This window comes from Lontra canadensis, unplaced genomic scaffold (assembly GCF_010015895.1).
Source record: "Lontra canadensis isolate GAN:19392208 unplaced genomic scaffold, GSC_riverotter_1.0 scaffold24, whole genome shotgun sequence".
Taxonomy (NCBI): domain Eukaryota; kingdom Metazoa; phylum Chordata; class Mammalia; order Carnivora; family Mustelidae; genus Lontra; species Lontra canadensis.
Genome location: NW_022631018.1, coordinates 15,902,902 through 15,916,781, shown reverse-complemented (window position 1 = coordinate 15,916,781; position 13,880 = coordinate 15,902,902). Strand labels below are relative to the sequence as shown.

The window sequence follows — 13,880 nt, the reverse complement described above, 5'->3', positions numbered from 1 at the left end:
CAAGCCCTGCTTCCTGGCACCTGTCAGATATTCAAACAGTGGTTGTTGAAAGACTAATGAATGCACAATGGAGGAAAAGAAGATGGGAAGACCAACTGTGAAAGAGAAAGGAGGTCTGAAGGCGATGTTATGAGTGAGGCTTAAAATGGACCTTGAGGGTTGAACAGGAGCTCGCAAATTGATGAGGAGAGAGAGGGTATTTCAAGTTCAAGGAAAAGTATGTGTTAGGAAACAGAGCCCCAGGAAAGCAGCCTGTACTTGGGAAATCACAATTATCATTCACCTCTCTGGAAAGCCAACAAGAGAAATTGGTATGAATGAGAGTGAAAAGGACATTCGGACCCTGAATAGTTTCAAGCACTTTTTTTTAAATTCATGTGGACTTTATTTCTAGATCACAGATTTCAATCCTTTCTGACTTTAATAGAATGACTCATGATATAAAAGAGTTATTGTCTGACAGTGAACGAGTCAAAGCCTGGTTTTTCCCAAAGTGAAATTTATATTTTCTATTTTAACATTATTTTAGTCTTAATTTTTGGTAGGCTATTGGAGCAAATATTTTCATCATATTCTAGAACATACACTGAATTGCTACGGTTTTGAAAGACAAAAAGTTATTATTAATTCTATATTTCATTGCAACAATAATAGAGTATAAGGATTAAAAACGCAGTAAGTGGGGAGATGGCTGGCAGAGGACAGAGGACTTCTAGGGCCATGAAAATACTCTGTATGGTGTTATAATGATAGATGTACGTCACTACCTATGTGTCCAAACCCGCAGAATGTATAGCACCAAGAATGAATCCAAGGGAAACTGTGGACTTTGGGTGACAATGAAGTGTTACCACAGGCTCATCCTTGGGGACACACCTCCCCCTCTGGTGAGTGATGACGGTGATGGGATAGGCTGTGTGTGTGCTGGGAGAGGAGGTACCTGGGAAATCCCCATATCTTTCCCTCTATGTTGTTGTACACCTCAAACTGCTCCAAAAAACACAGCCTTAGAAAAACGCAGTAATATGACTGAGAAATAATATTTTGCATATGACTAAAAAACACAGCTAGAAATTAAAAAAAAAAAACAAACCCAACAGGGTTTATAGTACAAAACAGCCTTGGTGTGGTTAGATGAGAGGTGGGACTTCCAAGGCACCTGCTGGGAGACAAGAGCAGGGCCGGTGAAGTCACCTGCAGCCATGGTGGGCCCCACGTACGGCAGGGGTATAGGAAGGAGCAGGACTTGGTGACAATCCCACATCGCATCAGCTTGTCTGTGGGGAATGAGGCAGCCAGAAGCCATTTCCCATATGCTGCCCGTTCAGCTCTGACCTCATCGCTTTCTGACTAATCCTCCAGCCAAGACAACTGGGAGCAGATAAAATCCAGAAACAAAATTCGTGAAGCCATCCGAAAGGCCTCCAGATTTAGAGAACAAGTTTACTCCTATGAAACACCATTTATGGGGTCCTTTCCCACACATCAAACAGAGTGCCTTCTCTGACGTGGATGTGCGCAGGAGTGGCTGGGAACGTGGGAACCCAGATCAAGGGGTTGTGGCTGGAAGGGAGGAGAGGAAGAGCGTCAGCTAAGCCAACATGCTCATTTCAGATGCTTACGGGGACGAGTGCTAAAGGTCAGTCAGTGGCGTAAATGTTTGAACCGACAGGGAGCCTTGTCTAAAATAAAATCCCTCCCCGGGCTCGTGGACTTCTTGAGCATAGTGTTTCAAATGCACCCCACCCCTGAGGCCACAGTGTGAGGCGTTTGGGGGCGTGACCTTTCTGATGTCTTAGTCCTGTGAGTGGAGGAGCAGTCCCGGGCGGGGGTGGGGGGGTGTGGGGAGCTGGGATCTGTAAGCGACTGGGATCTCCCCGCCTCCAGGAAGGGTTCGGAGGCGCTGTGGGCCAGCCTTGCCCTTGCCCGGCCCACACCTGCACTAAATCCTTGCCACTTCCTGGGGAGGCCTCACTCTCCCCTTCTCACCTGGTACGTGACCAGCTTCTATTCCCAATGACTTCTCACAGCTGAAGTTGCTCATAGCTAGTCTCATGCTTATCTGTCATTCATGGACTATTTCTGGCCAGACCTTCCTGGAAATTCACCAGAAGACCAGGATCTCTCCATAAAAAAGAAATGATAAACCTAAAGAAGGGCATTCTGACCCAGATTGAAAATAATTTCATAAAAATTCATTAAATAAAACGGTTTCATGACAAATATTTTTACAATGCACTGTTATTATCTAATTTGTCTCTGCCAGAGGATGAGAGAAATACAGTCACTGTGATGACTATGTGTGGTGCCACATTTAGGCGCAGTAACAGAAGTCAGACAGGCCTACTAGAAGCACACAGGGGATAGCGACAGGAAATTAGGGTCCTGTTCGTTACTCTCCGATTGTACAGGGAAGTCATCTGTTCTCTTTTGGTAAGAACTCCTATCACACATTAACAGAGCCTAAGTTGTAGTAATATACCCAATTTTTTGTGAAATTTCTTTGTGAGAAGCAACAGTTATAATGAAACTTTAATTCATAGTTCACTCTAGAAGCATAGTCAAGGACTTTACCCATAAATTCATTTAGAGTGAATGAAAATCCTAGGTGCCAAATATTCAGCAGCACCTGACATACCCCTCAGTCCTCATAGTCGGTATATATATTTTTCTAATTGTTATAATTGACATACAATTGTCATACAATATTTCATTCCTTTCAGGTGAAAGAAGAGATTGGGGTGTGTGTGTATATGTGGGGTGTGATTGTGTCTTATGTGGTGTCTATGTGTATATAGGTGTTGTGTATACATGAGGTGTGTTTGTATGGAAGTAGACACCATGGGAAATTTATCAGCAAATACAGGCACTTGGAGTTAGCCCTAAGTAATCCGTTCCTAAAAATGAGGCAGCTCATGGATTTTCAGGTAGTAGGAACTCAATCTCATGTTTTCTAAATAGGAAAAGTAAGAACACAAATCAAACAAAACACAGATCAAAACCAGATACCACCTTACACCAGTTAGAATGGCAAAAATCAAAAAGGCAAGAAACAACAAATGTTGGAGAAGTTATGGAGAGAGGAGAGTCCTCTTACACTGTTGGTGGGAAGGCAAGTTGGTACAGATACTTTGGAAAACAGTGTGGAGGTTCCTCAAAAAGTCAAAAATAGAGGTACCCTATGACCCAGCAATTGCACTACTGAGCATTTACTCCAAAGATATAGCTGTAGTGAAAAGAAGGGCGATATGCACCCCAATGTTCATAGCAGCAATGGCCACAGTCGCCAAACTATGGAAGGAGCTGAAATGCCCTTCAACAGATGAATGGTTAAAGAAGATGTGGTCCATATATACAATGGAATATTAAGCAGCCATCAGAAAGGAGGAATACCTAACTTTTGCATCAACTTGGATGGGATTAGAAGAGATTATGCTGCGTAAAATAAAACAGAGAAAGTAAATTATCATATGGTTTCACTTATTTGTGGAACATAAGGAATAGCATGGAGGACAACAGGAGAAGGTAAAAATGAAGGGGGAGAAATCAGAGTGGGAGACGAACCACGAGAGACTGTGGACTCCGGGAAACAAACAGAGAGTTTCAGAGGGGAGGGGAGTGGGGGGATGGCTTAGCCGGGTGATGGGTATTAAGGAGGGCACGGATTGCATGGAGCACTGGGTGTTATAAGCAAACAATGAATAATGGAACACTACATCAAAAACTAATGAGGTACTGTATGGTGACTAACATAACACAATTTAAAAAAGGAACACATTTCTAATTCACGTTAACCCACGTTAATACATAGTAAACTATGTATTTTCTAGTGTTTCAAAAATATTATCCTGTGCTCAGGTGGCACAGTGAAGCTTTTCAGGCCTAACAGTAGCTCCTAAGTTACCCTGATTTTCCCATGCATAGAAAAAACAATACGCCTGAGCCCGACCACACTTATGTATTCTGTGTATTTATATCTTCCCTTAGGTTTTATTGCTTCCAACTTTTCTCTTGCAGAAGGAAAGACTACTTGGGCTCAACCCTTTGCTTCATAGCCTGGTACATTTTTCAGAAAGTGTCTTCACTTAATAATCCAGGGAAGATAACAAGCAACACCGCCCAGCATGTTTAAATAGCACACACAGGAGACGCAACGTTGCTCCCTGGGGCCAAAGCCTTGTCTTCTCCTGGGGACACCTGGTAGCTCGAGCATTTCATGGGCCCACACCTGCCATTTCCATTCAAAGGCTTACAGCTCCAGTAGTAAAATACACGGCCAACATTCTGATAAACCCGTGAGAAGTATTCAGAAGGAACAGTTGTGTTAGTGAAGACACAGCAAAGTCAAGGAAGTTATTTCCTAAGGATTCCTCCTGGTCTTTGTGGGATTCGGAGACAAATCGCAAAGTGGCCCGTGAATGATATTCTCTGTGGAATTATGATGGGTTTCACAGATGCCTCCATCTGACTATACTATTTTAAAAGAAGACAGGGCATGAGGAGGATTTCCATTTGAAGGGCAAGAGAAAAACAGAAATCCAATGTTTGTTCGAATGAGAAGTGGCTCTTGAATCATATCATTGCAATGTTCAGAGAGGGAAAGAGTCTTCTTTCTAGTTAATTATTCTTTAATGGCTAGTAGATTATTTTGCAACAACTAATATGCAACAACACTATTTAAAACCTCCCAGTAGTATTGATTAATTAGGTCTCTCATTTACAGGCTTTAATCGGGTTATTTTTCAAAGGAGAAACAAGAAGTGAACTTCGTGCAATGGGCTGACCATCAAGAAATCACGTATTATTTTAGGCATAATGAGAGTTGTCCTCAGGGAACCCCCCCCACCCCGGGGCTAGAGTAGCGCAGAGACCTTGGCCTTACCCTTTGATCTCAAGGCTTCTAATACCTTTGAGTCGGCGGTCACATCACTCACTAGCTTGATTTCAATATTTTGCGAAGTCAGTTGGAGCAACTTTTCAAAAAGACGTTGACCCTAGGAAAAAATATTCAGAGATGAGGGAAGTCAGAAAACCTAAAGTATGCTACTTAGGATAGGTATAAATAAACTTACTAACAATAAAAACTATTCCTTCAAATTTTTTTTTAAAAGATTTTATTTATTTATTTGACAGAGATCACAAGCAGGCAGAAAGGCAGGCAGAGAGAGAGAGAGGAAAGGAAGCAGGCTCCCTGCTGAGCAGAGAGCCAGACTCGGGGCTCGATCGCAGGACCCTGGGATCACGACCTGAGCCCAACACAGAGGCTTTAACCCACTGAGCCACCCAGGTGCCCCTATTCATTCAAACTTTAAAAGGCAAGCGTTTCGGGGCACCTGGGTGGCTCAGTGGGTTAAACCTCTGCCTTTGGCTCAGGTCGTGATCTCAGGGTCCTGGGATTGAGCCCCGCATTGGGCTCTCTGCTCAGCGGTGAGCCTGCTTCCCCCTCCCTCTCTCTCTCTGTCTACTTGTGATCTCTGTCAAATAAATAAATAAAATCTTTAAAAAAAAAAAAAGGCAAGCGTTTCAGCAGTTAGCGTTCATGGAAAATTCTTTCAGAAGAGTTCTAGAACTGGAGTAGTAGCATGAACACAGATTACATTATGTTTTCCGAGAGACAATTACTGCAATTCCAAGTTCAATGCTACAGTGCAAATCTACTCTTCTTTTCCTTTTCCATGAATTCTGACGTTATCTACACGTGAAGAGGCAGCAGAGACTATTATAAAGTTGTGTTTGGGCCCAGAGAGACCTGGATTCCAGCTGGTTTTCCAATTTATAAGCTGTGTTTCTTCTCACTAATCTCTAGCTTCTTCCTCAGTAGAACGTAGATAAAAATAACATGTACTTTAAAAGGTTTTTTGTGAGAATTAAAGGAATTAGTAGTAGGTAAGTATCCTTTCAGTGGAAGCTCTGATGGGGAAAGTCCCGGCTACTTACCGGTGATTTGCCTGAATTCACCTTCTGGTTTAAAACCCCTTTTTACAGAATTCAACTAACGCTCTGCCCTAGCCATCTGTCATTACTAGCACAACCCAAAAATGACTGGAATAAAAATACAAAATAAAACATAAAGCTTTGCTTACATAAGATTTTCACAAGCATTACATTTTTAAAAGATTTTAATCTCCGGGAGACTGCACTGGGGCAGGTCCTCAGCAATTACACCGTCTCAGGCGAGGGGACGGCAACCTTAGCTCGTTTATTTTCCCTTGTGTGTGTTCACAGACTCCCTCTCCTATCATAAAAGGAACTGGTCTTCTTTTGTTGATTTTGGAGAACTTTGTTATTCAGCCACAAACTCAAATGCCTTCCGGGGTCAGACAGGCAATAAGGTTTGGTCTTAATGGCCCCCAGGTGGCAAAGTCTTATCCTGCTTTGACAAGGATGGACCGTTAATAATGATTCGGTACAAAGGATGAGAGGGAAGGGAGGGTATGGATGTGGCTCAGGATTCCTGCACTTCAGCCTCAGAAAGCAGAGAAGCCAAAGATGCAAGTCCGAGACTTTGGAGGGTAAGGAGAGCAAGCCGGCAGGACAGTCCTAGGGCCACGTAGCAGGGGACGAATGTTTGGCATAATCTAGCCCTGCTGTAGCCTGGAGCGGGGCCCCAGACAGCTGATGATCTCTCATCCCTGAGTACCAGAGGGCGGAGTGGGAGCTGCACCCCACAGCAGGGACGGGAGCCTCTCTTCCTCTAACTAAGCATGGAAATCAAGGGGCCCAAAGTGGAGCTCATGAATTACTCTGCACCCAGAGCCTGGAGGCAGGCTCCCCGCAGAGCAGGTGTTCTGGGGAGGGGTGGAATGAGTGTACCAGGCTGGTGTCCACTATTTATTTAAAAGAGATGGAGTGGGTGGTCGAGCAAGAGAGAAACACACAGAGAGGCAGAGGAGGGAAGAAAGAAAACAGCAGCCGCCTTGTAGATTGAGGGTCTATGCGGATTTCAGGTTTCCTGCAGGAGCCGGGAGTACCCGGCAGCCAGGGGCTCAGATAGAGGCGGAGAGGGACAGCCAGGTGGCGGGGAGCTGTGGTTCTCCTGCGGGGTTATCACCAACACAGCCCTCCTCGTCAGCTCCGGTACCCCACGGACTTACAGACTGTAATCTTGTCACACACCCTTGGAGGCTTGGGGATGTCTGCATGGCCCAGATTTCTGGAGCCCAGCCTCACCGTCGAACGGTCTGTATTCTTCCCTTCACACAGAGAAAAGGCTTATGTGCTTTGTGTTTTGGGAGACCCCACCGCTAACGGGCCACTGTTTTTACACGAATGCATGTTTTTTTCTCCTGCCCTTAGTTAACAATAGATCTTGCACCAGTGAAATGTAAGAGATCTTCTAACCTATCTGTATTTCTGGCTGTGTGCCTTAAATTGATTCCCACTATGTTATTTTTGTGAGATTTAAAATGAAGACCAGAGCTCTCAAACATAGATGAAAATAGAAACTCCCAAGTTCACAGATACTGGCAGACTGTCATTAAATAAAGCTAATTTTTCCTGTTAGTACGTGCTGATGACTTACCCCAAGGATTCTTAAAATTGTTAATTAGAGTACTTACTGTAATGAACTTGGGCCTGGGTGGGTGAAATTCTCCCCTGTTTACAGTGTCTTACCTTCCTAGCTGCACATTTTCGCTAAGACATTAGGAATGTAGTAACAAAGGTATGAAACACAGAGAGTATGAAACACTGAGAGAGATCTCCTCTGAGGGCTTCACTGCTGAATTAAATCCTCTAGCTGAGTTTTCATAAAGGAATACAAAAGCCCCTTTGGTTTTTAAACATCAGAAACTCTTGAACGACAAGAGTTTGAGCTGTATGGGTCCCCTTATATGCAGATTTTTTTTTTTTTTTTCAATATTCAGGGTAGTCCTGTAAAAATGTTTTCCCAGCTTTAGGATCTTCTTAATTAACATATTTTCTTAGCTTACTTTAATGTACATAGAACATACAAAGTATGTGTTAGTTGGCTCCTTCTGTTATCAGTCAGGCTCTGGTCAACAGGAGGCTATCAGTATCAAGTTTTGGGGAGTCAAAAGTTACATGCAGATTTTTGACTATGCAGTGGGTTATCCCCGTTAATCCCTATGTTGTTCAAGGGTCAGCTAATTTATTTTTTTTTTAAGATTTTATTTATTTATTTGACAGAGAGAAAGAGAAGGCGAGAGAGGGAACACAAGCAGGGCAGAAGCAGCAGACTCCCTGTGGAGCTGGGAGCCCGATGTGGGGCTCCATCCTAGGACCCCAGGATGAGGACCTGAGCCAAAGGCAGACTCTTAATGACTGAGTAACCCAGACGCCCCCAAGGGTCAACTAACTTAAAAATGTGCTCTTTCTGGTGAGAAAGATTGGGCAAAACTTCCAAGTTAAATAAATCATCTTGAAGATAGTCAGTGGTTAAGGTGTGTTGAGCAATTTAAGCCGATTAAGCCCAAGCAGACTGCCTAGGGCTTGGAGTATGAAGTACCGGGGGGCGGGGGGGAAGGGTTACGGTCGGGGGGGACTAGTTAACCACCTAATACTGCCCCTTCTTCACCTAAAAGGAAGAAGCCACTAATAATCTGATAAAGTCAAATATAGATGCATGTAAGGGGCCCAATAAAAGAGAAGATGCTTGAACACAGTAAGCACCTGACGAGACAGGCTACTGGAGAATACGAACTGGAGCTAAAACACAACGTAGTGTGCAAAGACAGATAAGTCTGGCTGGCACTAACACTCTTATGATTTTAGAATTAAATTAGAAATATAATTAAAGAACAGCATGGCCACTGTCGAGACCCAAATTACAGCTTGATCTAAAGGAAGAAATATTTCAAAGCACAGAGGGGCACGCACGCGGAAACATAAGGGTGATAAGGGAAGAAAAGGGTGATAGATAAATCAAGGATATACGACACGTGGCTAACAGACGTGTTGGAAGAGAACAACAAGCAGAAAGAATAAGCTTTCAAGTAACAGAAGAGAAATTGTCCCACTTGAGGAAAGGCCTAAATCTACATGTTGAAAAGAGAATTGAAGGATGAAGGCGATGCAGTGCAGGAAGACCCATTTAGGCACATTCTATGCAATCGATCAATACCAAGGAAAAAGAGGACTTCGTACAAACTTCTGGCCAAAAACAAAACAAAACAAGTTACCTCCCAAGCAAATGGATCGGATGGGCATGGAGCCAGTCACCTGCAGCAGTAAGCCAGTACAGGGCAGCCACAGACTACGATAAAGAATAAACTGGAACGGGGCACCTGGATGGCTCAGTGGGTTAAAGCCTCTGCCTTTGGCTCAGGTCATGATCCTAGGGTCCTGGGATCGAGCCCCGCATCGGACTCTCTGCTCAGCGGGGAGCCTGCTTCCCTTCCTCTCTCTCTGCCTGCCTCTCTGCCTACTTGTAATCTCTCTGTCCAATAAATAAATAAAATCTTTAAAAAACAAAACAAAAACAAAAGAATAAACCGGAACAAGGGAATGTTTTACCCAAAGATTTTACCTGCCAGGGTCAAAAAAAAAAAAAAAATTTGCAGATATATACAGACTTAGAGACTATATTACCTACGTGACCCATATGAGGAACATATTCAAGGGAAGTCTCTAATCAGACTGTAAATAATACCACCCACCACTGAGGAGGATGAAAGGGAGCAGAACACGTGAGGAGCAGTAGAAGATGGTATGTGTTTGACGTAGCTGCTACAGAAGGATTCTTGAAATAGGACAGACACATTACAAGGGAAGTTCTACTGTTGTCCTGAGAACCTATTACGTGATTCTCAGTGGGAAGCACTATTACTTGAAAGGGTTCACGTTGGGACGCCTGGGTGGCTCAGTGAGTTAAGCTTCTGCCTTTGGCTCGGGTCATGGTCTCAGGGTCCTGGGATCGAGCCCCGCATCAGGCTCTCTGCTCAGCGGTGAGCCTGCTTCCCCCTCTCTCTCTGCCTGCCTCTCTGCCTACTTGTGATCTATCAAATAAATAAATAAATTTTTAAAAAAGGGATTGAGTTGGTACGCGTATGTGTAAGTTTATTTTATACATAAGACACATATACAAATACAATAAACACACAATGTATATGTGGTATTAGAATCTCACAGGGTGGTAGGTTTAGGGAAAAAAATGTGTAAAAAGTCTCCTTATTAAGGTGAGAGTGAAAAGAAGCCGAGGAACACTGATCTGCAGCCAATAGGACAAAGAATCTCAGTAAAAATTAGAGTAAGAGTTAGGAGGGCTTAAAAGTACTAGATGGGAAAGAGTATGGCCTTATTCTGTTGTAGCACAACAGAATAAGGCCGTGGAGTAGTGACAGCTATCAACTGGTATGTGCCAAACAACACAGCAGCTAAATACATAAAGCAAAAGCTAACAGCAATGCACTTAAAACACAACCACAATATAATGCTTCAAAATAGGTTGCTCAAAAATGGGTAGATCTAATAAGGAATAAACGAGAATATATGAGAATTGAATATTATCAGTAAACTTGATTATGTGTATACATTTATACATATTTCTCATTCTATATATCAAATCCCTCCAAACGACGGTTTGTCCTGAGAACATTATAAAAATCTGTTCTGTAACGGCTGTTAAAGAAAACCTAAGAAAACTAGTTGCAGAGAGATGTTCTACCAGCTTCATTCTTTACTCATAATTTAAGAAAATGAGAAGTAGACCATTAACGTGTGACACATAAAACACATCATATCTACTTGAAAATTTAAAAACTCACTCTTAGATCATCTGTACATCACAGGAGAAAAGAAAAGTGAATTTTTGTATTCTTTAGAAAGCTATAAATAGTGGAGAACTTCAGAGCAAAGCCATGAAATGAAGGCAGTATCTGGTGTCAGAGAAATTTATAAGTGTAAATGCCTTCAGCATTATAAAAAAACATTACAGGGCGCCTGGGTGGCTCAGAGGGTTAAGCCTCTGTCTTCAGCTCAGGTCGTGATCTCAGGGTCTTGGGGTCAAGCCCCGCATCGGGCTCTCTGCTCCGCAGGGAGCCTGCTTCCTCCTCTCTCTGCCTGCCTCTCTGCCTACTTGTGATCTCTGTCTGTCAAATAAATAAATAAAATCTTTAAAAAAAAAAAAAAACAACAAAACATTACAAAGTCACAGTAATCATATCAACATGGTAGAAGCACAGGAACGGATAAACAGATAAGGAAACAGAAGATCCAAAAATGGTATACACACAATTCTATCAATAATAAAGGTGTTATTTTAACTCAGTCTGAAAAAGATAAAGTAGTTTAATCTGGCATAAGTGAAAGGACCCTTATATTATGCCACAGAGAAAAGTATGTTTCAGGCAGAATAAAAACACAGCAATACTGGGGCACCTGGCTGGCTCAGTCGGGTAAGCATCTGACTCTTGGTTTCAGCTCAGGTCATGATCTTGGGTCATGAGATTGAGTACCATGAGCTTGGGCTGATGTTCCTTGGGGAGGCTGCTTGGGATTCTCTCTCTCCCTCTGCTCCTCCTCCCACTCACTTGCCCACTCTCTCTCTCAAATGAATAAGTAAATCTTTTAAAAACAAAACAAAACAAAACAAAAACAAAAACAAGAGCTCCTGGGTGGCTCAGTCAGTTAAGCGTCTTCCTTGGGTTCAGGTCATGATCCCAAGGTCTTGGGATGGAGCCTAGCATTGGGCTCCCTGCTCAGCAGGGAGTCTGCTTCTCCACCTCCCTCTGCTGCTCCCCCAACTCAGTACATACTGTCTCGCTCTGCTCACTCTCCCAAATAAATAAAATCTTTTTTAAAAACCGTCAACACAAAAGCAAAACCAAAAATCATAACACTTTCAAGAAAAAACTATTCAAGTACAGGTATATACAGTCTTTTTTTTAATATTTTATTTACTTATTTGACAGAGAGAGAGAAATCACAAGCAGGCAGAGAGGCAGGCAGAGGCAGAGGGGGAAGCAGGCTCCCTGCTGAGCAGAGAGCCCGATGCGGGGCTCGGTCCCAGGACCCTGAGATCATGACCTGAGCCGAAGGCAGAGGCTTAACCCACTAAGCCACCCAGGTGCCCCCAGGTATGTACAGTCTTAAGAGTAGGGAGAACTTTAGCTTAGTTACAGGAGGCTAAATAATGCCCCCCCAAGATGTCAGGTCCTCACCTGGAGGATGTAAGTTTTACCTTCTTTAGAAATAGGATCTTCACAGGTATGATTAAAGACCTGGAGATGAGATTATCCTAGATCATTGGAGAGGGCCCTAGACACAAGCAGTACTTGTAGGAGAGAGGCAGAGGGGAATGGCCACCCCATTGCGGAGGTGGGTACATGAAGACAGAGCAGAGGTATTCGAGGATGGCAGTCTTGAAGACTGGAGGGACACAGCAGCCAGTGACACAAGGGGACACTGGCAGCTGCCACATGCAAGAAGGGGTGGGAAGTATATTCCCCACAGTAGTGGAGGCTGCAGGAGTCTCTGGAGGGAGCACAGCTCTGGTGACACCTAGGTCTGAGCCCAGGGAAACAGATCACAGACTTGGAACCTCCAGAACTGGGACGAAATGAATTTCTGCTGTTCTAAGCCACCTGTCCGTGGCACTTTGCATGGCCTCGAAAGTAATATACAAGTTAGCTACATAGAAGCGACACAAGATATACAGAGTTACAAAAGACAAAAAAATTATATTGCAAAAGATACCACCAACTAGATGAAAAACAGTAAAATTCTGGAATAAAATATTTGCCATGCAGACAAGAGGGGAAGGGTTAGTGGGTGTACTCTACAAAAAATATTAAAAATAAGGAAAAGCCAAAAGCCTAATCAAATCTGGGCAAAGTCAGACTGGCGGATGTGAAGAGATGCTTCATGGGAAGCCCAACACGAAGAAATGTGGGGAGTTGTGTACTCAGGAGATGGAAAACAACTTAGGAGTGGCAACCTTGACTCCTGTTGATGACTGGGGGAAAGGGTACTCTGACATTGCTGTCTTCCACTCAGCAATCCCACACCTAGAATGCATCCACAAAACCCTAATCCTAACATAAGCACCAGAATATGTGTGTGTGTGTGTGTGTGTGTGAGTGTGAGAGAGAGAGAGAGAGAGAGAGACAGACACTGACTTTGTGTCTTAGGGATGCTGTTATCTGCCCGTGCACATGTGTGTACACGTGTCTATATGTGCACAGAAAGTTTAAATCAAAGTTTCAAAGGACTGATTAAAGATACTAAGCAACTGATGATACAGTCATGAGAAAACAAGACTAGGATTTATTGTAAGCAACGATGTCCTTTCAAAGCAATATACTTCCCTTGATTTTTTTCTTTATGATTTAAGAAATACAACCACGTATGCGTGGATCCCCTCTGGACTCAATTTCCTAGTTTTCTATTTAACCAATTAGTTTGATTATCTACAAGACTGATCTCTTATTTACTCTCTATATTTACTGAAAGTTCTAGTACTGTATTTGCTCAGTTCTTTTTTTCCATTTAGAAAACTTAACTGAAATTTTATTTACTTACTATACTTACTGAAATACACAAAGTCTGCCAGGGATATAAACAAAGATATGTCATTTTCTTGTCTATTTCCCAGCATCAGCTATTATTCTCAAATAAAAGGAGGCCCAGAACAGAGAGAAGGGTGTTTAAAGCAATTTCATTTAACACATTTACTGGGTGTTTGCTAAGGGTCAGGGACCTTCATAAGTACTGGAGATAAATGATAAGTAATTAAATGGAGGCCAGTGTGTCAGATGTCAGGGTGTAGGAGTTACAGGCCTGGGGACAATGTGACAGGGGCACTAATAACCCAGCCTAGGGCACACAGGGAGAGTTTGTGCCCTAGGCTGAGTTAGGAAGGAAGGCAAGAAAAAGTGGTCCAGGTCTGAGCACGAAGTAGGAGGTTCTTGTAAACCTGGATG

At 43.1% G+C, this 13,880-nt stretch overlaps 1 protein-coding gene across 6 annotated transcripts in view; it reads right to left on the bottom strand.

Annotated features, from left to right (window-relative positions):
- PLD5 (phospholipase D family member 5) overlaps positions 1–13,880 on the bottom strand; it is a 375,019-nt gene that overhangs the window by 157,799 nt on the left and 203,340 nt on the right. For 5 of the 6 annotated variants that reach the window (XM_032862919.1, XM_032862918.1, XM_032862920.1 and 2 more), the window contains one exon: positions 4,883–4,994. In XM_032862919.1, coding sequence (XP_032718810.1) covers positions 4,883–4,994 — 112 coding nt within the window. The remainder of the gene's footprint in view (positions 1–4,882; positions 4,995–13,880) is intronic. The other variant, XM_032862923.1, reaches the window with a different exon arrangement.